The following is a 19,319-nucleotide window of genomic DNA, read 5'->3' as shown; positions in this document are numbered from 1 at the left end:
ATGCCTGAATGTTTTAAATGTGGTCAAACCCCTTTCTACCCCTACAAATCACACTTACCCTTATATGAATCTTATTAATGATTTCAGGTCCATCCTCTATTCTTTTGAGGTAGCACACATAGACCACACCCATCGCGAAGGGAATCACTGTGCGAACATTTTGGCCAAGGAAGGATTAAATAATTCAAATGCTCTTGTTTTGTATTATAGTCCCCCTTCCTGTATTTTGAACTAGCTTTTAGCTGATGATTGGGGTGTTGTATACCTAAACTTTGTAATTCTTACTTTTTAATTAATTTATCCACTTTACCAAAAAATAAAAAGGGACTTGCTTGCTTCATTTGGTCATCAAACGCTTATTCAAAAAGTAAATGTCTAAATTGCTCTCTCTCTCTCTCTCTCTCTCTCTCTCTCTCTCTCTCTCTCTCTCTCTCTCTCTCTCTCTCTCTCTCTCATTGGCCATGTTTTCCGCACAATTTCTTTGTTATAATACAATTCTTACTTATTTTGATTTAATTTTGGGATGTTTATAAATTCATTTGGGATTTAATATATATATATTTTTATCATTAAGAGGTTTTTGAAATTTGGCATGCAACATCAACATAAATTAGTTTAGGTAATGTGTGCGCTTGTATATATGTGTGTATATATGTATATATATATTAAATTGCAAATTGCAATGCTATGCTGATTTCTTAAAGAAGTTCATTTTTATTTTTATCTTTATTATATATACAATTAAAAAAAAAGGTAATGCGATTGAAATGGGTAATAAAAACTACAAGAGAAGAAAAAAAAAAAAAAAACCCCTATTACCAAATATTTGTAGATTTTGTAAAAAAAATGTTAGTAAATGTTGCTTAATGTTATTTTTTGTTCTTCCACTTTTCATTTTCTTTCAAATCCTGTACAATTTTTCATGTGCCAATTTGTGAGTGTCACATGAACCCATCACCGAGGCTATATTTATTTTGGAAAAATATTTTCGCCATATTCGGGTGTTTGGTGCGGCTAATTCATCATAGTGGAAAGTGACTTGCTTTTAGGATGTCACATTTGTCATTTAGTAGCAAACAAAAAATTTGATTTTTTTTTTTTAAAGTTGATCGTAAAATAATCGTTCTTGGGATGAAATTGGTTTACAAACCATACTCTCTCTCTCTCTCTCTCTCTCTCTCTCTCTCTCTCTCTCTCTCTCTCTCTCTCTCTCTCTCTCTCTCTCTCTCAAACCCTTTGTCGAACCCATTGCTGATTAAACACAATTGAGACCCAAACTTTATTTCTCTTAGTCTAAGCGGTAGTAGCCACCCATCTCTCTCTCTCTCTCTCTCTCTCTCTCTCTTTGTAGGTGACTTAACCACTACATATGATGGTCAAGGTAAGAAATTGAATTTGTGAGTTTTTTGAGAATTCATTTGGTGATTTCATGGGTTTGATTTGAGTTGGTTTGTGATTTCTTAGATTTAAATTTATTATTGTAGTTGTTTTGAGATGATTTGGTTATTTATTGGGTTTGGTTTGATCATTGAGATTTGATTTAAGTTGATGGTTTTTGTCATCTTGGGATGGTTTGATTTTGGAGTAAAAATGTCTTTTTATAATTATTTTTATATAAGATAAATCATTGAAAATTTTGTTTGACACGTGCTTAATTCATGAATAATTTATAGAAAAATATCTTATGTTAAAACAAAAACACTACTTCACACCACTTTTTTTTTTTTTTTTTTGTTCATCATTCATAACATATCATTTCAATAAATTGTGAAGATTTTGTAGGATAAATTGTGTCGCTAGACTTGTGCAATGGTTTGGATTGTTCCCTCCTCATTTCCAAACTTGTGTCTTATTAATGGGGCAATTTTTGACACAATATTTTTTTCTCCTCATTTCCTAATTTGTTGTTGAGATAAGTTAATTGATGGATAATATGTTAAGGGCTTAGGTTTATAAAATATTTTTTAAAAATTTGATGGAAAAAGAAAAAAGAAAATAACTTTTCTCATAAGAGTTGTATTAATTTTTTTTTAAAATAGTTTATTAACCCATGAACGGGACCATTGTTTATTTTTAATTTTTTTTTAATTTTTTTGTTTAGGTAAATTTTGACACATCAAAATGTGATACTAACTTGAGCTATGGAGTGGTGTTGTAAACTCATGATTGCAAGGGAATAACAACAACTACTCATGATTGCATGGGTTTGATTTGAGTTGATTTGTGATTTCTTAGATTTGAATTGATTTATTGTGGGTTTTTAAGATGATTTGGTTATTTATTGGGTTTGGGTTGATTATTGGGATTTGAATTAAGTTGGGTTGGTTTGATTTTGGAGTAAAAGTGTTTTTTTTTTTAAATTATTTTTATATAACCCAAATCATTGAATATTAATTATTTGAAATTTTTTTGACATGTAATTAATTCATGAAAATTTTATAAAAGAAAAAAAAATCTCATGTTCAAACAAAAATGCTACTCAACACCACTTTTTTTTTTCATCATTCATAGCATATCATTTCAATAAATTGTGAAGATTTTGTAAGATAAATGTGTCATTAAACTTACGCAATGGTTTGGATGGTTCTCTCCTCATTTCCAAACTTGTGTCTTATTAATGGGGAAATTTCTGACATAAGATTGTTTTCTTTCCATTTCTTAATTTTTTATTGAAAAAAGTTAACTGACGAATGATATCTTAAGGACATTAGTTTATAAAATATTTTTAAATATTTTGTTTGAAAAAAAAAAAAAACTCATTTTCTGGTGGTATTAAAATTTTTTAAAAATAGTTTATTAACCCGTCAGCTGGACCCTTTTTTTTTTTTTTTTTAATAATTTTAATTTTTTAAAATTTTGACACATCAAAATGTGATACTAAAATTGAGCTATGAAGCGGTGTCGTAACTCGTAAACTCATGATTGCAAGGGATTAACAACAACGACGACGACGACGACAACATGGTACACAGTGCCTACGATTCCTTCCAGCTCCTCAGCGATTGCCCCACCAAAATCGATGCCGTCGAATCGTACGGCTCAAAGCTACTCCTCGGCTGCTCCGATGGATCCCTTAAAATCTATGCCCCAGACCCCTCCGGCTCCGACCGCTCTCCACCGTCCGATTACCTCCCTCAGGCCCAAGATCTGCGCAGGGAGCCGTACGTACTGGAGAGAAACGTGGCTGGGTTCTCGAGAAGGCCTCTAATCTCGATGGAAGTGTTGGAGTCGAGAGAGCTCCTTCTATCGCTCTCAGAATCGATCGCTTTCCATAGACTCCCAAGTTTGGAGACCAACGCTGTGATCACCAAAGCCAAGGGCGCCAATGTGTATTCTTGGGACGATCGGAGAGGCTTTTTGTGCTTCGCGAGGCAAAAGAAAGTCTGTATTTTCAGACATGACGGTAATTCCTTGAATTCCTTGTTATCCAGAATTAAAACCACATAAGCCGTTGGAAAACTGTGTTTTGAGTTTAAAATGAACGTTCCTAACTGGTTGCTAAATGTGCTTTTACATGTCTGTTGTATGGATTATGTGTTTTTGTAATTTGGCTAAGGATGTTTGAAATTGGGAATTGTATGAACTTGTTGGGACTTGGGGTTGTAGAAAATAGCATGTTCAGATCACAAAAACCAACACAATTTGGCATTTTATAACTGGCTTCTACATGTAAAACTGTGTCTTTTACATAGCATGGATTAGTTTATGTGTTTTTATGGTTTGGATGAGGATTGCTGAAATTGTTGTTAGTGAATGGTACTATTACAGTACTACTAATATTGTTGTGCATTTCTACTGGGACTGACTAGTTTTTTAGAGCGGGTGTTTTCTTTGTGTTTTGTTTAGGGGGTCGGGGATTTGTGGACATGAAAGAATATGGTGTTCCGGATGTGGTGAAGTCAATGTCTTGGTGTGGTGAGAATATATGTTTGGGTATCAGAAAAGAATACATGATACTGAATGCTACAAACGGTGCGTTGTCTGAAGTATTTCCTTCTGGGAGGCTAGCCCCACCTTTAGTGATTTCTCTTCCTTCAGGGGAGCTTCTTCTTGGGAAGGTATTCTTCTCTTTGTCGGCTGTTGATATTCTATTTTCCTGAACAGACATAGATAATTGATTGTATATTTTGTACCAGCTACTTGTTACGTACAAACATGCTAACAGAATGGCCGATGAGCTATAGCTCAACTGGCACTTCTTTCTCCCATAAAAATGGGTTGGAGAGTAAGATTGTAGATTCATGGCCCACTAGATGCGTGTGTATCATATTGATAAAAAACTGCTAACAGAATGCTAAACACAATTTAAAATTTTCATAGAATGCCAACATGTCATTCCTTCTATTGTGTATGCAGCATTTATGTTGGGGTATGGTCCAATCCTATATTCTGATTGTCAAATGCCACAAATGTTTCTTGCTGCTTATAGGAGAACATTGGTGTCTTTGTGGACCAAAATGGAAAGCTTCTTCATGAAGGTAGGATTTGTTGGTCAGAGGCCCCTGCACAAGTTGTCATTCAGAACCCATACGGAATAGCTTTATTACCAAGATATGTTGAGGTAGCCTGACCGTTTGCTAAGTAAGAGTAACTTGCTGTTCTGTATTTAGTTGTGCAGATATTCATTTTCTGCTACTTGTCTTTTCCAGATTCGGTCTCTTCGAGATCCTTATCCACTCATACAGACTGTTGTTCTCAGAAATGCTCGTCATCTTCACCAAGGCAACAATGCTGTAATTGTTGCACTGGATAATTCTGTTTATGGGCTCTTCCCAGTTCCTGTTGGTGCACAGGTATAAATGTCGCATCTAATGGCATGATTAGATACAAAACATCATCTTTGGAAGGTTAAGACTAGAACAGGACCAAGAAAGAAGTCTTTTTGGTCCATTAGTAGTTAATTAGGTCATTAATATTTTATTTAATTATAAATATATATATTTTTTTGGTACTAGTAATATGCCCATGTGATGTATGGATTGATAAAAAAGCAGATGTGAATTAAAGAAAATATTTCATTAATATAATTGAAATTGAACAATAAAATAGATTACGTAATAAAAGAACAAAAATAACTTTAAGTTACATGGCGTGTAGGACTGAGTTTTATCAAAACCAAGAATATGAATACATTATTAAAACAATTTAAAATAGATAATGACACTCCTTTTAAACTTTGTAAAACTTTTATTAATTGAGTTTTAATTGGAGTAGTATTTTGAATTTCTTCAAATTTCGGTAATAGAGTTTTGCTTACGGTAAACTATATATGTTAATAGTTTTATCTACTTATAAAGGAATGAGGAAAAGGGGTATTTCGCGTCCTTTTGATTTGACACAATTGCAATTTTTTCCACAAACTCTCAGTTGCTACATTTGATTCCTTAAGGTTTGGACTAAAATGAAATCGTTAGGGTTCCTCCAAAAAACCTCTCATGATTTCATTTTTGTCCAGACCTTAGGCAGTCAAAATGTAACAATTGAAAAGGCTTGTGGGATTAAATTGTTATTGTGTCAAACCAGAAGGGGGTTTGTCCAAAAAATGCATTTTTTTTTTTTTTTTTTTTTTTTGGTTTTTTGTTTTTTTGTTTTTGTTTGTAAACATCATACCTGGATTTCATTGATATGGACCAAAGTCCAAATTGATTACATCGTGCAAAATCTGAAGTTCAATAAGGGGAGGAGTATCCTCAACCCATACTACATAATCTGTTACATGTTTTGCATTCCTAGCTAGTAAGTGAGCAGCTGCATTAGCATTTCTTCTGGTATGCATGGCCTTCCAGTAGCTGAATTGCACCAACATTCTCTTCACGCCTTCAACGATCTTCAGAATAGGGAGAGCAGGTGGGGTAGAACCATTTAAGGCTTGTATGACTGATAAGGAGTCACTCTCCTCTACTATATCTTTCAGCCCCAAATCCCATGCCAAAAGGAGACCAGCTTCTAATGCTTTTTCTTCAGCTTCTAATGCCCCCGGTGGGAAGCCTACTCTCTTGCACATTGCACCCATCATTTGCCTGTTGTCATTTCTTATAACTACCCCAACACCACAACAGCCCAAGTCTTGGAACACTGCTGCATCCGTATTGATCTTGTACTTCCCACGGGGTGGAGGGGTCCAATGCTTAATCCTAGGAGCAGGAGAGATTCTGTTACGTTGAACAGGCATGGAAGCACGCACTTCGTCGTCATATTTTTGTGCCTCCCCAGCAATGGTTTTCCCCCTTTTACAAACCCCCCATGCCTAGCTGAATTTCTATTATTCCGCAAACTCCATGCCATGATAGCAAAACCTTCCCAATTCTTCTCCCCTGGTGCTTCCATCAGCAGCCACACCACATCTAGAAAGTCCTTTGGGGCCTGCCTAAGATTAGGAAGATTGAGTTTTGATTCATTACAAGTTTCCTTCGCAATCACACAGCCCCACAAAATATGCCCCGCTGATTCACTCTCTCCACAGAAGTCACAACTATCTTCCATCAACACCTTTTGGTTTAGCAGACATTGTTTTGTGGGGAGCACATTCTTACAAGCTCTTTACATGAAGTGCTTCACTTTGTTTGGGCATTGAAGCTTCCACACAACCTTCCATATTGCAGTCATTTTGGAGCTATCAGAGCAGCCTGGACATTTCTCACCTCCCTTTGAGTCAATAAGATGTTTAACAGCTACCTTATAGGCACTCTTTCCGTAAACATGCCATTTGGGGACTTTGCCCAAACCTGGGAGTCCAATAAGTTCATGGGGCTAATTGTGATACTTAGAATAGCCTCAGCCTCGTGGGGGTGGAAAGTGCTTCTTATCAATTCAACATCCCATTCTGCTTGTTCCTGCACAATGAGGCTTGCCACTCTTGTTTCCCTTCCCATTGAGGTTCTTGGAGTTATTAACAAAATATGTTAATTGGACAGAACCTAACAGTTTCATTTTATTTTAAACTTTAGGGGTCAAATGTAACAATTGAAAATTTGTGGACTGAGTAAATTGTAACATACTCTCCCCCCATTGGCGCAACTACAATATGTAGGACGAACTTTTATTATATAGTATATATATGATTTGATTTTTCTAGGGTTGGGTATTTATGTAATTCTGTAATTACTGGTGGTGCTTAATATTTCTAGGCCATCGGGCTTATTTCATTGATAAGTGAGTCTTATATTTGTTTATGATTGTTTACTGCCTTTACGAGTAGCCTTTCTTCCTGTCTAGTTATGGGATTGTTTACTAGTCAATTTAAGAGTCTTAGTCTTATTAGGAAAGGTTAAGATCTAGATTGTGTGCATATATATTAAACCATTGTTCTCAAATAATTCAGGTTTTTTTTTTTTGCCCAAACAAAATAATTTAGAATTGAATAATAGAAATTGAGCACTTTGGCTTATGGAAGTGATTTTTTCTTTTTATTCTTTCTTGGGTGCTTTCCATTTTACTATTCACAACCTTTCTTTTCGCTTCTTTGTGACCCTAACTCAAGCCCTTTCCCTTGCCCTATAAAAAGCCTACAACTTGATAGCGGTCAATTACACTGCTAAAGAACCATCTTAGCTCTGCTGTCTAAAATCCCCTGCACCCTAATTCTCAATACTTGGAACTTTTCAGCCACCAGTTTGGTGTCTTTTAATTTCTTAACTGGAACTACAAATCTGAAATACCAATTATAAGCCCTAAAGCCACAACCTTTAACCCTGAAGCACACCATAATCATCCACAGGCAGATTTCTAATATGTTCAGGTATTCCTAGTGCGCTTATGAGAACTTCCAATGGTATCTATTGGTAGATTGAAAATGCATCACCTTCTTCCAAAGTGCATGGATGAGTTAGACGCCTTTATTCAAGATTTATCTGTTCTTAAGATTTAAATGAATCTTTTGAATTCATTCATTCTCGAGTAGCTTTCTTTGTTTGGACAGCTACTTTAGGGAAATGTTTGACCACTGATAATTTACGAAAAAGGAAGGTGTGGATTTTGGATTGGTGCTACGTGTGCAGGAGTAATGATGAATTGGTTGACCATCTCTTCCTTCATTGTCTTGTTGCTATGGATTTGTGGTCTATGATTTTGGGTTTATTTGGAGTAACTTGGGTTATGCCACATACTGTTTTGGGGCTGCTAGGGTGTTGTCCAGGCAGGTTTGGTTGTCATTGAAATGATTATATATGGTCAATTGTTCCTCATTACTTAATGTGGTGTCTTTGGAGGGAGAGAAATAGTAGATGTTTTGAAGATATTGAGAGATCCATTCCAGACCTCAAGCAATTTTTTTTTAGAACTTTATTGGATTGGTTGTTTGCTTTGCAAAAACAATCATTCCCTTCTTTTACTGATTTTCTAGATTCTTGCAATTTTTGTATTTGATTTGTTGACCCCTTGTTCACACCCTGTGTACTAGGGTGTTCCTTTTTGATATCAATAAAACTTATTACTTATAAAAAGAAAAAAAGAAAAAAAGAAGAATCTTTTGAATTCATTATATCTCCTCTTTCTGTTTGTTATTACATCATACCTACAGTTGCAATTGCATAATGCTTTTGGTGATGACATACTTGGCCTAACTAAAAAACCACATAATGTTTTTTCTTTGAAAAGCGCAATAAGATTTTGAACTGCATTGCAGATTGTACAATTAACGGCATCTGGCAATTTTGATGAAGCTTTGGCCTTGTGTAAGCTGCTTCCACCAGAAGATGCTAGCCATAGAGCTGCAAAGGAGGGTTCAATTCATATAAGGTGGATATTTTCCTTTAAATAATATACTTTTCTAATAACTTTTATGATGACGTTAATTTTTGACCAGAATTTCTATGGAGTTGATTACATATGTTGCATCTAACGATATACTTCAAACTGATTCAAATTGTCATATTTTATATTATAAATTCAAAATTCTTAAGATACTAAGAGCATCAGCATTGGTGGTGCCAAAATTTTTAACTTTTGGCACCACAAAAAGCTATTTTATCTATTTTACCACCTCACTTTACAAAACACCCAACATTAATGGTTTTATTTTAGCATTCAACACATTCAAATAATATAAACAACACAATAAAATAATATATCCATTGCAATAAACAACAGCCAGAACCAGAACAACAACCTCCATCACAGCCATGGAAACCACTGCCAAAACCCACACCACACAATCAACACAACCCGACCACACAAACCCACACCCAACCTGACTGCACAGTGCACACACATACAGTTTGCACAACAACGTCAATGGAAATTTCAATGGGACTTGGGGCTTGGGTCGGCGATGGGGCTTGGTTCGGCAATGGGGTTTGGTTCATGTTGCTCATTGGTGTTTCAAATTCATCTACTGCAAACCGACTTGGAATGCAAGTCCCTTTGCCAACAAATCCAAGATTTTGAAGAGGTCCTTGATCAAGCACTTCACCTGTTTTTCAACCATAGGAACCCTGAATATCTTGCCCATTAGGAACAAATCCAGGCTGTCTGGAATTACCAGATGTAATGGTTGAGCTTTGAAATTTCCAGAGCAAGACGTTTCGGAAGGAGAAGTAGAACCTGAGCCTGAGTGGATCGGGAAGAGGAAAAAAAGGAAAAGAATAAATTGAAATAAACATTATTTTAATTGGAGGGAGAATAAAATATTTTATGTTGCTTTAACATTGAGCTACAATGCACAGCTATAGATGGCTGTGCAATGTAGCTGATGAATTAATTTTTTACATATACCACCACCAATGTAGCACACTTTTTGTATATTGTGGTGCTAAAAATAGCATTTTAGTAATTTGACACCACCAATGTGTCAAATTGCTAAAAACTTTTAGCTTTTTGCTTTTTGTCCCAGTTTTGTTTTTTTGTTTTTTGTTTTGTTTTGTTATTTATTTATTTTTTATCTTTCAAATTTAACAAAACTAGCTTTTTAGCTTTTTGTCACACATTTAACATAAAAGCTACCAAAAACTATATCTTTTGATAAACACTATGAATGCCATATACTATTCATTGCTTGATAGAGCTGAAGTAATTTAACTAGCAGTTTCTTAAAGTCACATTTATTTATTTATTAATATGAGGCATTGACTTATAAGTACCAACTCTAGACAGTATATATGCCATATACTAACCATTACTTAACAAATGAAGGAACGTGGTAAACTTAAGTATTAATAATGATGTTTATTTCTGGTTTACTTTGTGAATTCTTTTGCAATATTAACTAGTCAGTGGATTTAAAGAATTCATCAATGACAATAGATCAATCTTGCCTCTTATACATATTTTGATCAAACATCTGGATTGAATGAGTTTGTATCTCTGTATTCCAGATATGCTCACTACCTCTTTGATAATGGAAGCTATGAGGAAGCCATGGAGCATTTTTTGGCATCTCAAATAGATATAACCTATGTACTTTCTTTGTATCCATCTATTATCCTTCCTAAAACAACTCTAATTCCTGAGCCAGAGAAGCTTATGGACATCTCTTTGGATGCTTCATATCTCTCAAGAGCTTCATCTGGTTTATCAGATGATATGGAAATCTCACCATTACCACAGCTTTTGGAATCTGATGAGAATGCAGCACTTGAGTCAAAGAAAATGAGCCATAATACTCTCATGGCTCTTATTAAGTTTTTACAGAAGAAGAGATACAGTGTAATTGAAAAGGCCACTGCGGAGGGAACAGAAGAGGTGGTTTTAGATGTTGTTGGAGATAATTTTGCCTCATTTGACTCTAGTCGGTTCAAGAAATCAACCAAGGTAGACAGATTATTTTATTTTTGTAGGTATTCCAGCAAATTCATATGATTTATGATTCATGGATATTTAACATATTTTTACATGATTGTAAGGAATGTATATAATAGGGAACTTAAACTTGCTAGTTCTTCTATGTTTGTTGGAATAAATGTGTTATATAATTAGAATATCTTTCATTAGTTCTCTTTATGAGTGGTCCTTTGTCTCGGGTCTCACAGATAGTAACTCTATTCATTCTTTCATAGATTTGATCCATAGCTAGATAGTTCTCCTTTTGTAATTCTTAGGCTACTTCATGACTATTTTCATGAGGTAGTCTCATTTCAATAAAATTATTTTTACCTATAAAAAAAAAAAATCTGGAAAATACTTAATGCATGAATTAAATAATTTGTTATTGCGAAATAGTTAAACATGACTACAGATTTTAATGTCATCCTAATTTATTTTTTCTAAAATAATTTTTATAGCACTCGGAGCTTAGTGTGATGACAACTGCCTTTTTTAATTGAAATATTATAATATGCTTGATGCAGTTAAAAAAATAAGTTTGGTAGTTTAGTAAATATATTAAAATATTGGTGTCATTGATGTGACAATGTTTGGTAGTTTAGTAAATATATTAAATGTGTTGGGTCTCAGACTGTTAAAATTTTTTGTCTGTGTTCTTATTTGATTTGTTCAAAAATGTCCCCTACAATGTTTTTCTCAGATTTAATATTATTGGTCCTCAGGGGCGTGGCAATATTTCCATTGGCTCTGGTGCTCGGGAGATGGCAGCAATACTTGACACAGCACTACTCCAAGCTCTGCTTCTGACTGGACAGTCTTCAGCAGTTTTAGACTTACTGAAAGGTCTCAATTACTGTGATATGAAAATATGTGAGGAAATTCTTCAGAAAGGGAATCATTATGCTGCTTTGTTAGAACTTTACAAGTGCAATTCAATGCACCGTGAAGCTCTTAAACTTCTTTATCGATTGATAGAAGAGTCAAAATCAAACCAATCAATAGCTGAACTTACCCAAAAGTTTAAGCCTGAGTCAATTATTGAATATCTCAAGGTAATTTTCCTTACTTGGTAGGGAACCCTTTTTCTTAATTTCATGTGCTTGTTTTCAAAATTCTATATTATGTTAGTGGCAGGGAATTATTAAAACTGGCTGATTTTTCCACATACTAGAATTTGGATGAACCAGATACTAGCTTTACAGCAATCTCCTGTATATCTATGTACTTGCTTAGGGAGGTTCCTTTCTCTTTTACTCCACCTCTGTCTTCCTCCAAATGAATTCAAGTCATTCAACTTTTCAAATTGTCTATGTCATGACCTGAGAAAAGTGCTGCCACATTTGCACTTACCCTACAAGGACTAGTCACAATTGTGACTCCTTGTATTTGCTTATATAGTCTAGATTGACCTAGTAAACACTCTAGCACATACTCGCGCAACACCTTCACAATCCAAATCCATACAATCTAGGGTATTATTGTTACAGTCAAAGAAAAACTTTTTTAAGTATCTAAGTTATGACAACGATTTCTGCCATGGTTCTTACTAAGTTTATGTTTCTTGGCATTCATTACCGAATTTTTGTACGTGTGCTTGGGAACAAAAATTTCTTCCTATAACCGAGGAGTTGATCCAGGGTTTTCCTCTCTGAATGATAATTCCTGAAATTCTGAAATTTTCCATCAGCTGATCAGATAAAGCACTACTTTTTAGCATCCAATGTAGAAGTTACTTGTCTTCTGGTGACAATTTATTTTTGAAAACTTGAGAGCTTGATAACGAGTTAATTTATAGCTGGCATATGTTATATAACTAATAAGGTTTGATGAATTTTTCTATGCAGCCTCTGTGTGGGACTGATCCCATGCTTGTTCTGGAGTGTTCAATGCTTGTTCTTGAAAGCTGTCCAACCCAAACTATTGAGTTGTATTTGTCTGGAAATATTCCAGCGGACTTGGTCAACTCTTATTTGAAGCAACATGCTCCAAACATGCAGGCCAAGTACTTAGAACTCATGCTTGCAATGAATGAGAATGGTATCTCAGGAAATCTGCAGAACGAAATGGTGAAGACCTCTTGCATTTAGTTCTATAATTTTAAAGGAATTAATATTTTTCATTTGAGAGTCATTGCAATTATCAAAATTAAAGGGAAAAAAAAGTACAGACAGAGAACAGACCTGTGTTCAAACACAGCTACTTGGCTGTTGTCATGGTTAGTGTTGGTGGTGATAGTAGTTTGGCTGATCATGCTAATCCAAATTGTCTTTGCATGTCATTTTTATGCATGGTAGGTGCAAATATATCTCTCGGAAGTACTTGAATGGTATGCAGATTTAAGTGCTCAAGAGCAATGGGATGAGAAAGCATATTCCTCAACAAGGAAGAAGTTGTTGTCTGCTTTAGAGAGTATCTCTGGATATAACCCAGAGGCTTTGTTGAAACGTCTTCCTCCAGAAGCTTTATATGAAGAGCGTGCACTATTGTTGGGTAAAATGAACCAACATGAGCTTGCCTTATCTCTTTATGTTCATAAGGTACTTTCCAACATAAATTAACATGCTTCCTTCTTTATTAGATAATCCATTGCCAAGGGGATAAGAAATGAACCTGGAAAATTGTTGAGTACCTGTAGATACCCAAATTGCACATGCTAATGATGTTCTTAATACGAAAGTATGAAGTTTAGTCGTGCCTTGTAATTTGGAAATTCTATCAATTGGGTGGCCTTTTTAATTTACATTGGCTATTCGACAGGTTATTTGTGTGATTCTTATGTGGAAAACCTTGATAGAGTCATCACCTTACCATTACTTTAAAGGGAATATTCTGTACTTGAACCCATTTTTATCAGAAGAGCTGGGTTGAGTTTCCTCTTATGTGAGTTAAACATAAATTTGGTGAGCTTTTGTTGAACATTCATCCTTCATACTCATTTTAACTAGGCCTTAATCCTGCCATTTAATTTGGGCTTGTCTATATTAAAATTTTATAGCCTCGCTACTATTATTTATTAACTATTCATTTTAGCATTCATGTAATGATCAGAAAGGCTTTTATGGGCCTTCAATTTGCACCATTTTCTGAATTATTTCTGAATTTGTTAGTGGCAGATGTTTTTGGACATTGATGGTTCTCTGAAATGAATTTCATGCATGTTTTTTTAATTAATTGATTAACAAGAGATGAAAATATTAATTTTTATGGGCTTTGTATGTCCATGATTGTGCTATTGGCCTATTGCTTCTTATATTTGAGTTCCCTTGCATTTGTAGCTTCATGTTCCTGAGCTGGCGCTGGCCTATTGTGATCGGGTATATGAGCCTGTAGTTCATCAACCATCTGTAAAATCTTCTGGCAATATATACCTCACTCTTCTGCAAATTTATCTGAATCCTCGGAGGACAACCAAGAACTTTGAAAAGCGAATTACAAATATAGTATCACCTCTGAATACAAGCATTCCAAAGGTTGTTCCAGGGACTTCAGTTAAAGCTAAAGTAGGGCGTGGAAATAAGAAAATTGCTTCTATAGAGGGTGCAGAGGACATGCGAGTCAGTCAGAGCAGTACCGACAGCAGTAGGAGTGATGGTGATGTGGATGAATCTACTGAGGAAGGAGGTTCTGCTATTATGCTTGATGAGATCCTTGATCTGTTGAGCCGAAGGTGGGATAGACTAAATGGAGCTCAAGCACTCAAACTTTTACCAAGGGAAACCAAACTACAGGTATCAATTATATTGATAGAGGACTAGTCTCTAGGGTTTCTCAGTCACCCTTTTCCTTGTTGAATTCTCTCTTAAAATTTCATATTTCTTGCTTTTTCTGGGTCATGAAGTTTCTATAATCTGTAAGCGCAGCCCTTAAGACCGCCTTCCCTCAGTTACCATGGAAGCGTTTTGAGTCATAGCTGCGCAAAATCAAAATCACCTCTTTTGGTTTGGGGTTTCTCTTTAGGGTTTTCCTTTTGAGTTCTCCTATCGTCCCACCTAGTTTTTTTTTTCATGAGGCAAGTCTCTTTGCCGTTGGATCTGTAAATTTTCTGATCTTTTTGGAACATCATACAGTTTCAATTAATGGGTCTTATTTTCAGCTCCAATTTGGTACATTTTTAGTTTGTTTCATTTCAAGGTGGGGGAACATTTTAATTTTTAATTGTAATTATTATTGTTATTATTTTTATATTGATAGAGGACTAAGAACGAAAAACTAGTTATATTTGATATGTTGATAAACGTGGACCAGACAAGGCATCTTGAGTGCCTTGCTTGTTGTGCCTATCCTTGTTTTACTTAAGCTAGATTTTGTGTGTGATTCACTTATTGGGTTATACTTGTTCAAACTTTGTCTTTCTCCATGTTATGTGAGAGTAGGGAATTGTGTTGAATTAGTCTTATCTTATGCTTGTTCTTGATTTCATGCTAATTTGTTATCATCATCATCATGTGTTTGTGTGTGCTTGTTTTTTTTGACAAATTTGCTTTGTTAGGCATCAGAATATTAAATGTAAGCTTCATGATTAAAGTTTGTTATTTTCTGCTATCTGCAGAACTTGCTTCCATTTCTTGGACCTCTTCTGCGAAAATCCAGTGAAGCATACAGAAATCTTTCGGTAATCAAAAGTTTGAGACAGAGTGAGAACCTGCAGGTATGCATTTATCGTGCATGGGAATTCATGTAAGGAAGGAGTTGAATATTTTTGGATAAAAACTAATTGATCTTTCGATCTTGAATGGTGTAGCTGTTAATTGCACTTTGAGTTTCTTGGACAAATGTCTTCACACACATTCGTTCTCTATCTTTCTGCTCCATAATTTCTGTGTGTAATCTGCTCTCATTATTCTTCATTATGAGAGGTTTATGTTCAGTGCAAGTACCCCTTTATCTACTTCTAACAAATCATTTTGTGAAACAGGTGAAGGATGAGCTTTACAACCAAAGGAAGACGGTGGTGAAGATCACCGGTGATAGTTTGTGCTCTCTTTGCAATAAGAAGATAGGGACAAGCGTTTTTGCAGTCTACCCCAATGGGAAGACACTTGTGCACTTTGTTTGCTTTAGAGACTCGCAGAGTATGAAAGCCGTGGCCAAAGGCTCCCCGCTAAGGAGGCGATGATTTTTTTTTCGTCAAATTCCGTAAATACAGTTGCAGAAGGAATGTAAAAATCTGTGCCTCTGCTTTTAAGTGTAAAACTACCACATAAATGTGAAAATGAGAGCGTATTGGTTTGTAATTAGTTTAAGGGTCATTCTGTGTTGATTTGTAGATTGTGTGAATGTGAGATCAGAAGTTTTAAGGCTTTTGAGTGTATTTCTATTTTTGGTTATAGGGTATTAATGAGTGAATTTGAGTGTGAGAAAGTGCATTGTTTAAAATTATGATGATCCAATTGTTGACAGATTCATTTACTTTGGAATGATAATTGATAACCTTAATGATAATTTGATATTTTCGAAGGGCAAGTTACAGGGTTTATTTGGTTAGACATTTTGACATATTAAAAGAGCGTTTTTAAAAACTCAATTCTGTTTTATAATTACCACTCCTAGTAGTTTTTTTAAAAACGCTGTTTTAAACTCAAAACACAGATTTTCAGAATACTCCAAAATTCTTCAACATTCAAACCAAAAATGAAAGTTCCTACAATGAGTCATCAAGTCAAGCTAACGTTTGCCAATGCAGAATTCAAACTCTGAGGCTTCCTAGCAAAACTGTAAACAACAACTCCAACCCTAGACCCTTGGCTAGGACGATCCACATGAAGAACCTCAACGTGAAAGAGCTTCCTTGCCTTCTTGAAGAAAACCGAGTCCTTTTTCCACCGCTTCAAATGCGCCATAACAAACACTGTTTCTGTTTCTTTCTTTTCAGTTTGACTTTGACTTTGACCCTTGCGGTCAACGAGCAACAACAAGCGTAGCGTTTCGAGCAAAGGCTCGTAGAGGTGATCGTGATACACTACATCCGAGGCCAGTACAAGATCGAAGTCTCGCCCAATCAAATTCACATCATCGGCCTCTCCCCACCTCAGCGGCGCCACGTGGACGGTCCCGCCGTTCGCGGCCAAAACGGCGGCGTTCGCTTCAGCGTTGAACTGGAGGTTCGTGATGACGTGGGGGAGGTCGGTGACCGTGACATTAGCGCCGAGAGTAGCGGCTGCTGCGATTCCGACTAGGCCGGTTCCGGATCCAAGCTCGAGGATATTGAGACTGCGACGTTGATCGAGGAGTGTGGAAGACAAGGGACTGTTGCTAGGGTCACAGCGGTGGTGATCTAGGAGGGTGACGAGAGTAGTTGCTGCGGGCCAGAGCTGGAACGAGAGGCCTTGCGATGGGAGCTGCCTGATCACCACCGNACTAAGTATTAACTCAAACAAAAATCAAACCAAAGCTATGAGGGAGAGAGACTACTTGTGATGGGAAACTAAAAAACATAAGACGAAAACATATTAACCCAAAATAAAGTTATAAAGAATATAATGATTCATCAACTTAAAGTAGAGTTGCAAGAAAGAATAAAAAATTCAAGAGAGAGGGGAAGAGAAAATAATCACTTTTTTAGGAGAGAATGTGAGAGAAAATAGCAAATTTATAGAAAATAAGATGAGAAGAAAAAAATAAAAGATATAAACACCAAATTATCCAAGTCATGCTATGTAATAAAATAATATTATATTCTTATATACTATTTTATAATGCAATAGGAACTAATAATCAAAGAAAAGAAAAAATATAGATAACTTAAAAACACAAAACTAAATCACATCAATACAAAGTAAAGCTCTAAAGAACACAAAAATTCTATCAACCTAAAGTAGAGATGCAAGAAAACTAAAAAAAATTGAGAGAGAGAGAGAGAGAAATAGCATTTTTGTGTGTGGGAAAACTATGCATAGAGTGAGAGAGAATGACAAATTTATAGTAAAATGATAAGAATAAGAAAAGTCAAAATAAATGAAGATAAATGGATAGAAGAAGAGTGATATTAAAGTAAAGAGTTGTGGGAAGATGAAAAAGTAAAAGGGAGGGAGAAAAGTTGGAGAAAGTGTAACAATAAGTAAAGAAATTTTTTTTTTTTTTTTTGAGAGAGAGTTTCAACCTATGACATCCGCTCTTGATGATAGTTTTTTATCATTAGACCAAGACACCAATTGGTTTTTAGTGTAGGTGGGGATTGAAACATTGATCTCTTATTTAACCATCAGAGATTTTATCAGTTGAACTCACTAGATCCTGCAAGTTAAAAAACTAATAAAAAGAAAAAGATTTGTTTAAAAAATAATTAAAAAAAAAAACTGACAATGGTGTATATCCAAAAGAAAATTTGACAGTAAAGTATCCAAAAGTTAGGCCTTGTCAGATTCTGATATCCACTATCAGATTGTGTATCCAAGAGTTAGGCCCTTTTTGATATACACTACTATTAATTTCTTTAAGACATTCTCCCCTCTCCTTGTATATGTGTGTGTGTTAAAATACTTAGTATTCTAAAAAAAAAAAAAAAACAAAACAAAACAAAAAAAAACAAAAAAAAAAAACCAAAGTGCTCTTTCCAATCTAATGGTAAAATTTCTTGACTGAGGGAAAAAATTCAATAGAGTATGCTAATTCCTAAATTGCCTCAAACATTTCTAGCAGTTACAAAAGCACTAAATTTCTCCAAGGAACAGAGGTTTTGAGGTTAGAGGTTATTATAGCTCCTTCTACCCTCCTAATCTTGTTTCCTTTCCATGGAAAATGATTTGGTAATCGAAGGTTCCTCTAAGGGTAGCTTTCTTTTCTTGGTCTGCTTCCTTAGGTAAGATCTTAACAATAGACAACCTTCGTAAAAGACGAGTGATAGTGCTTGACTGGTGTTATATGTGTAAGAGGTGTGATGAGTCAGTGGATCATCTTCTACTTCATTGCTCCATAGCTTGGGAGTTGTGGTCTTTGATTTTCTGCTTGTTTGGTATTCAATGGGTTGTGCCTCATACTATTTTTAAGTTGTTTAAGCCTTGGCAAGGAAAGTCTGCGCGACATCGTTACATTGATGTTTGGAAATTAGTGCCTCACTGCTTGATTTTGTGCATTTGGCGTGAAAGGAATGCTAGAAGCTTCGAGGGTTGTGAACGTTCTTTGCTGGAGATTAAGTCTTTTTTCTTACACACTCTCTTTGAATGGAGTGTGGTTTTTTCTCATTTTTCTTGTTCTTCCTTTTCTATTTTTCTTGACCGTTATTCTTTTGTTTCTTGATTTGTGCCCTTATAGTATATCCCCAATGTACTTGGTTTGACAATCTTTCTATTATTAATAATATTCTTACGTTATTTATAAAAAAAAAAAAACAAAATCACCAAATTCCTGCCAGCAGTTAATAGTGATACCAAGCTCTCCTGCACGCAATAATGACATAAACATACAAAAAGATATGGACGTTGACAACCTCATTAAACTATAAAGAGGAAGGAAAAACAAACTTGGCAATAAGGAAACTATACCTGACATGTCAAGCTAGTATTCCATATATACCTCTACCACAGATAAGTATTAGTAAAAACAATAGAAATTTTACCATGGGC

General features: G+C 35.3%; 2 protein-coding genes across 2 annotated transcripts; one reads left to right on the top strand and one right to left on the bottom strand.

The window, feature by feature from the left end:
* Nucleotides 1-2,885: 2,885 nt before the first annotated feature.
* Nucleotides 2,886-16,200, top strand: LOC111998801 (vacuolar sorting protein 39). Its single transcript, XM_024030911.2, has 12 exons — nucleotides 2,886-3,403; nucleotides 3,847-4,058; nucleotides 4,430-4,561; nucleotides 4,650-4,793; nucleotides 8,624-8,736; nucleotides 10,311-10,746; nucleotides 11,481-11,810; nucleotides 12,603-12,824; nucleotides 13,053-13,295; nucleotides 14,034-14,486; nucleotides 15,308-15,406; nucleotides 15,674-16,200. The coding sequence occupies exons 1-12, from the start codon at nucleotides 2,962-2,964 to the stop codon at nucleotides 15,872-15,874; spliced, it is 3,027 nt and encodes a 1,008-aa protein (XP_023886679.1). The 5' UTR covers nucleotides 2,886-2,961; the 3' UTR covers nucleotides 15,875-16,200.
* Nucleotides 16,201-16,348: 148 nt separating this feature from the next.
* On the bottom strand, nucleotides 16,349-17,113 carry LOC136061376 (uncharacterized; the record flags this gene model as incomplete). The annotated part of the gene is given in 1 exon segment (XM_065761369.1): nucleotides 16,349-17,113. A coding segment is annotated over 1 exon segment (701 nt), but the record flags the coding sequence as incomplete, so codon positions are not given.
* Between the last annotated feature and the right edge of the window lie 2,206 nt (nucleotides 17,114-19,319).

Source organism: Quercus suber, unplaced genomic scaffold (genome assembly GCF_002906115.3).
Source record: "Quercus suber isolate HL8 unplaced genomic scaffold, Cork oak 2.0 scaffold_408, whole genome shotgun sequence".
Taxonomy (NCBI): domain Eukaryota; kingdom Viridiplantae; phylum Streptophyta; class Magnoliopsida; order Fagales; family Fagaceae; genus Quercus; species Quercus suber.
Note: the sequence above shows the minus strand (reverse complement) of the source record. Positions and strands in the feature narration are given on the sequence as shown.

Coding starts and splice junctions, on each gene's coding strand:
- LOC111998801 (XM_024030911.2), top strand. CDS start 2,962: ATGGTACACAGTGCCTACGATTCCTTCCAGCTCCTCAGCGATTGCCCC. Junction 10,747..11,480: donor GGTTCAAGAAATCAACCAAG/GTAGACAGATTA, acceptor ATTGGTCCTCAG/GGGCGTGGCAATATTTCCAT. Junction 11,811..12,602: donor CAATTATTGAATATCTCAAG/GTAATTTTCCTT, acceptor TTTTCTATGCAG/CCTCTGTGTGGGACTGATCC.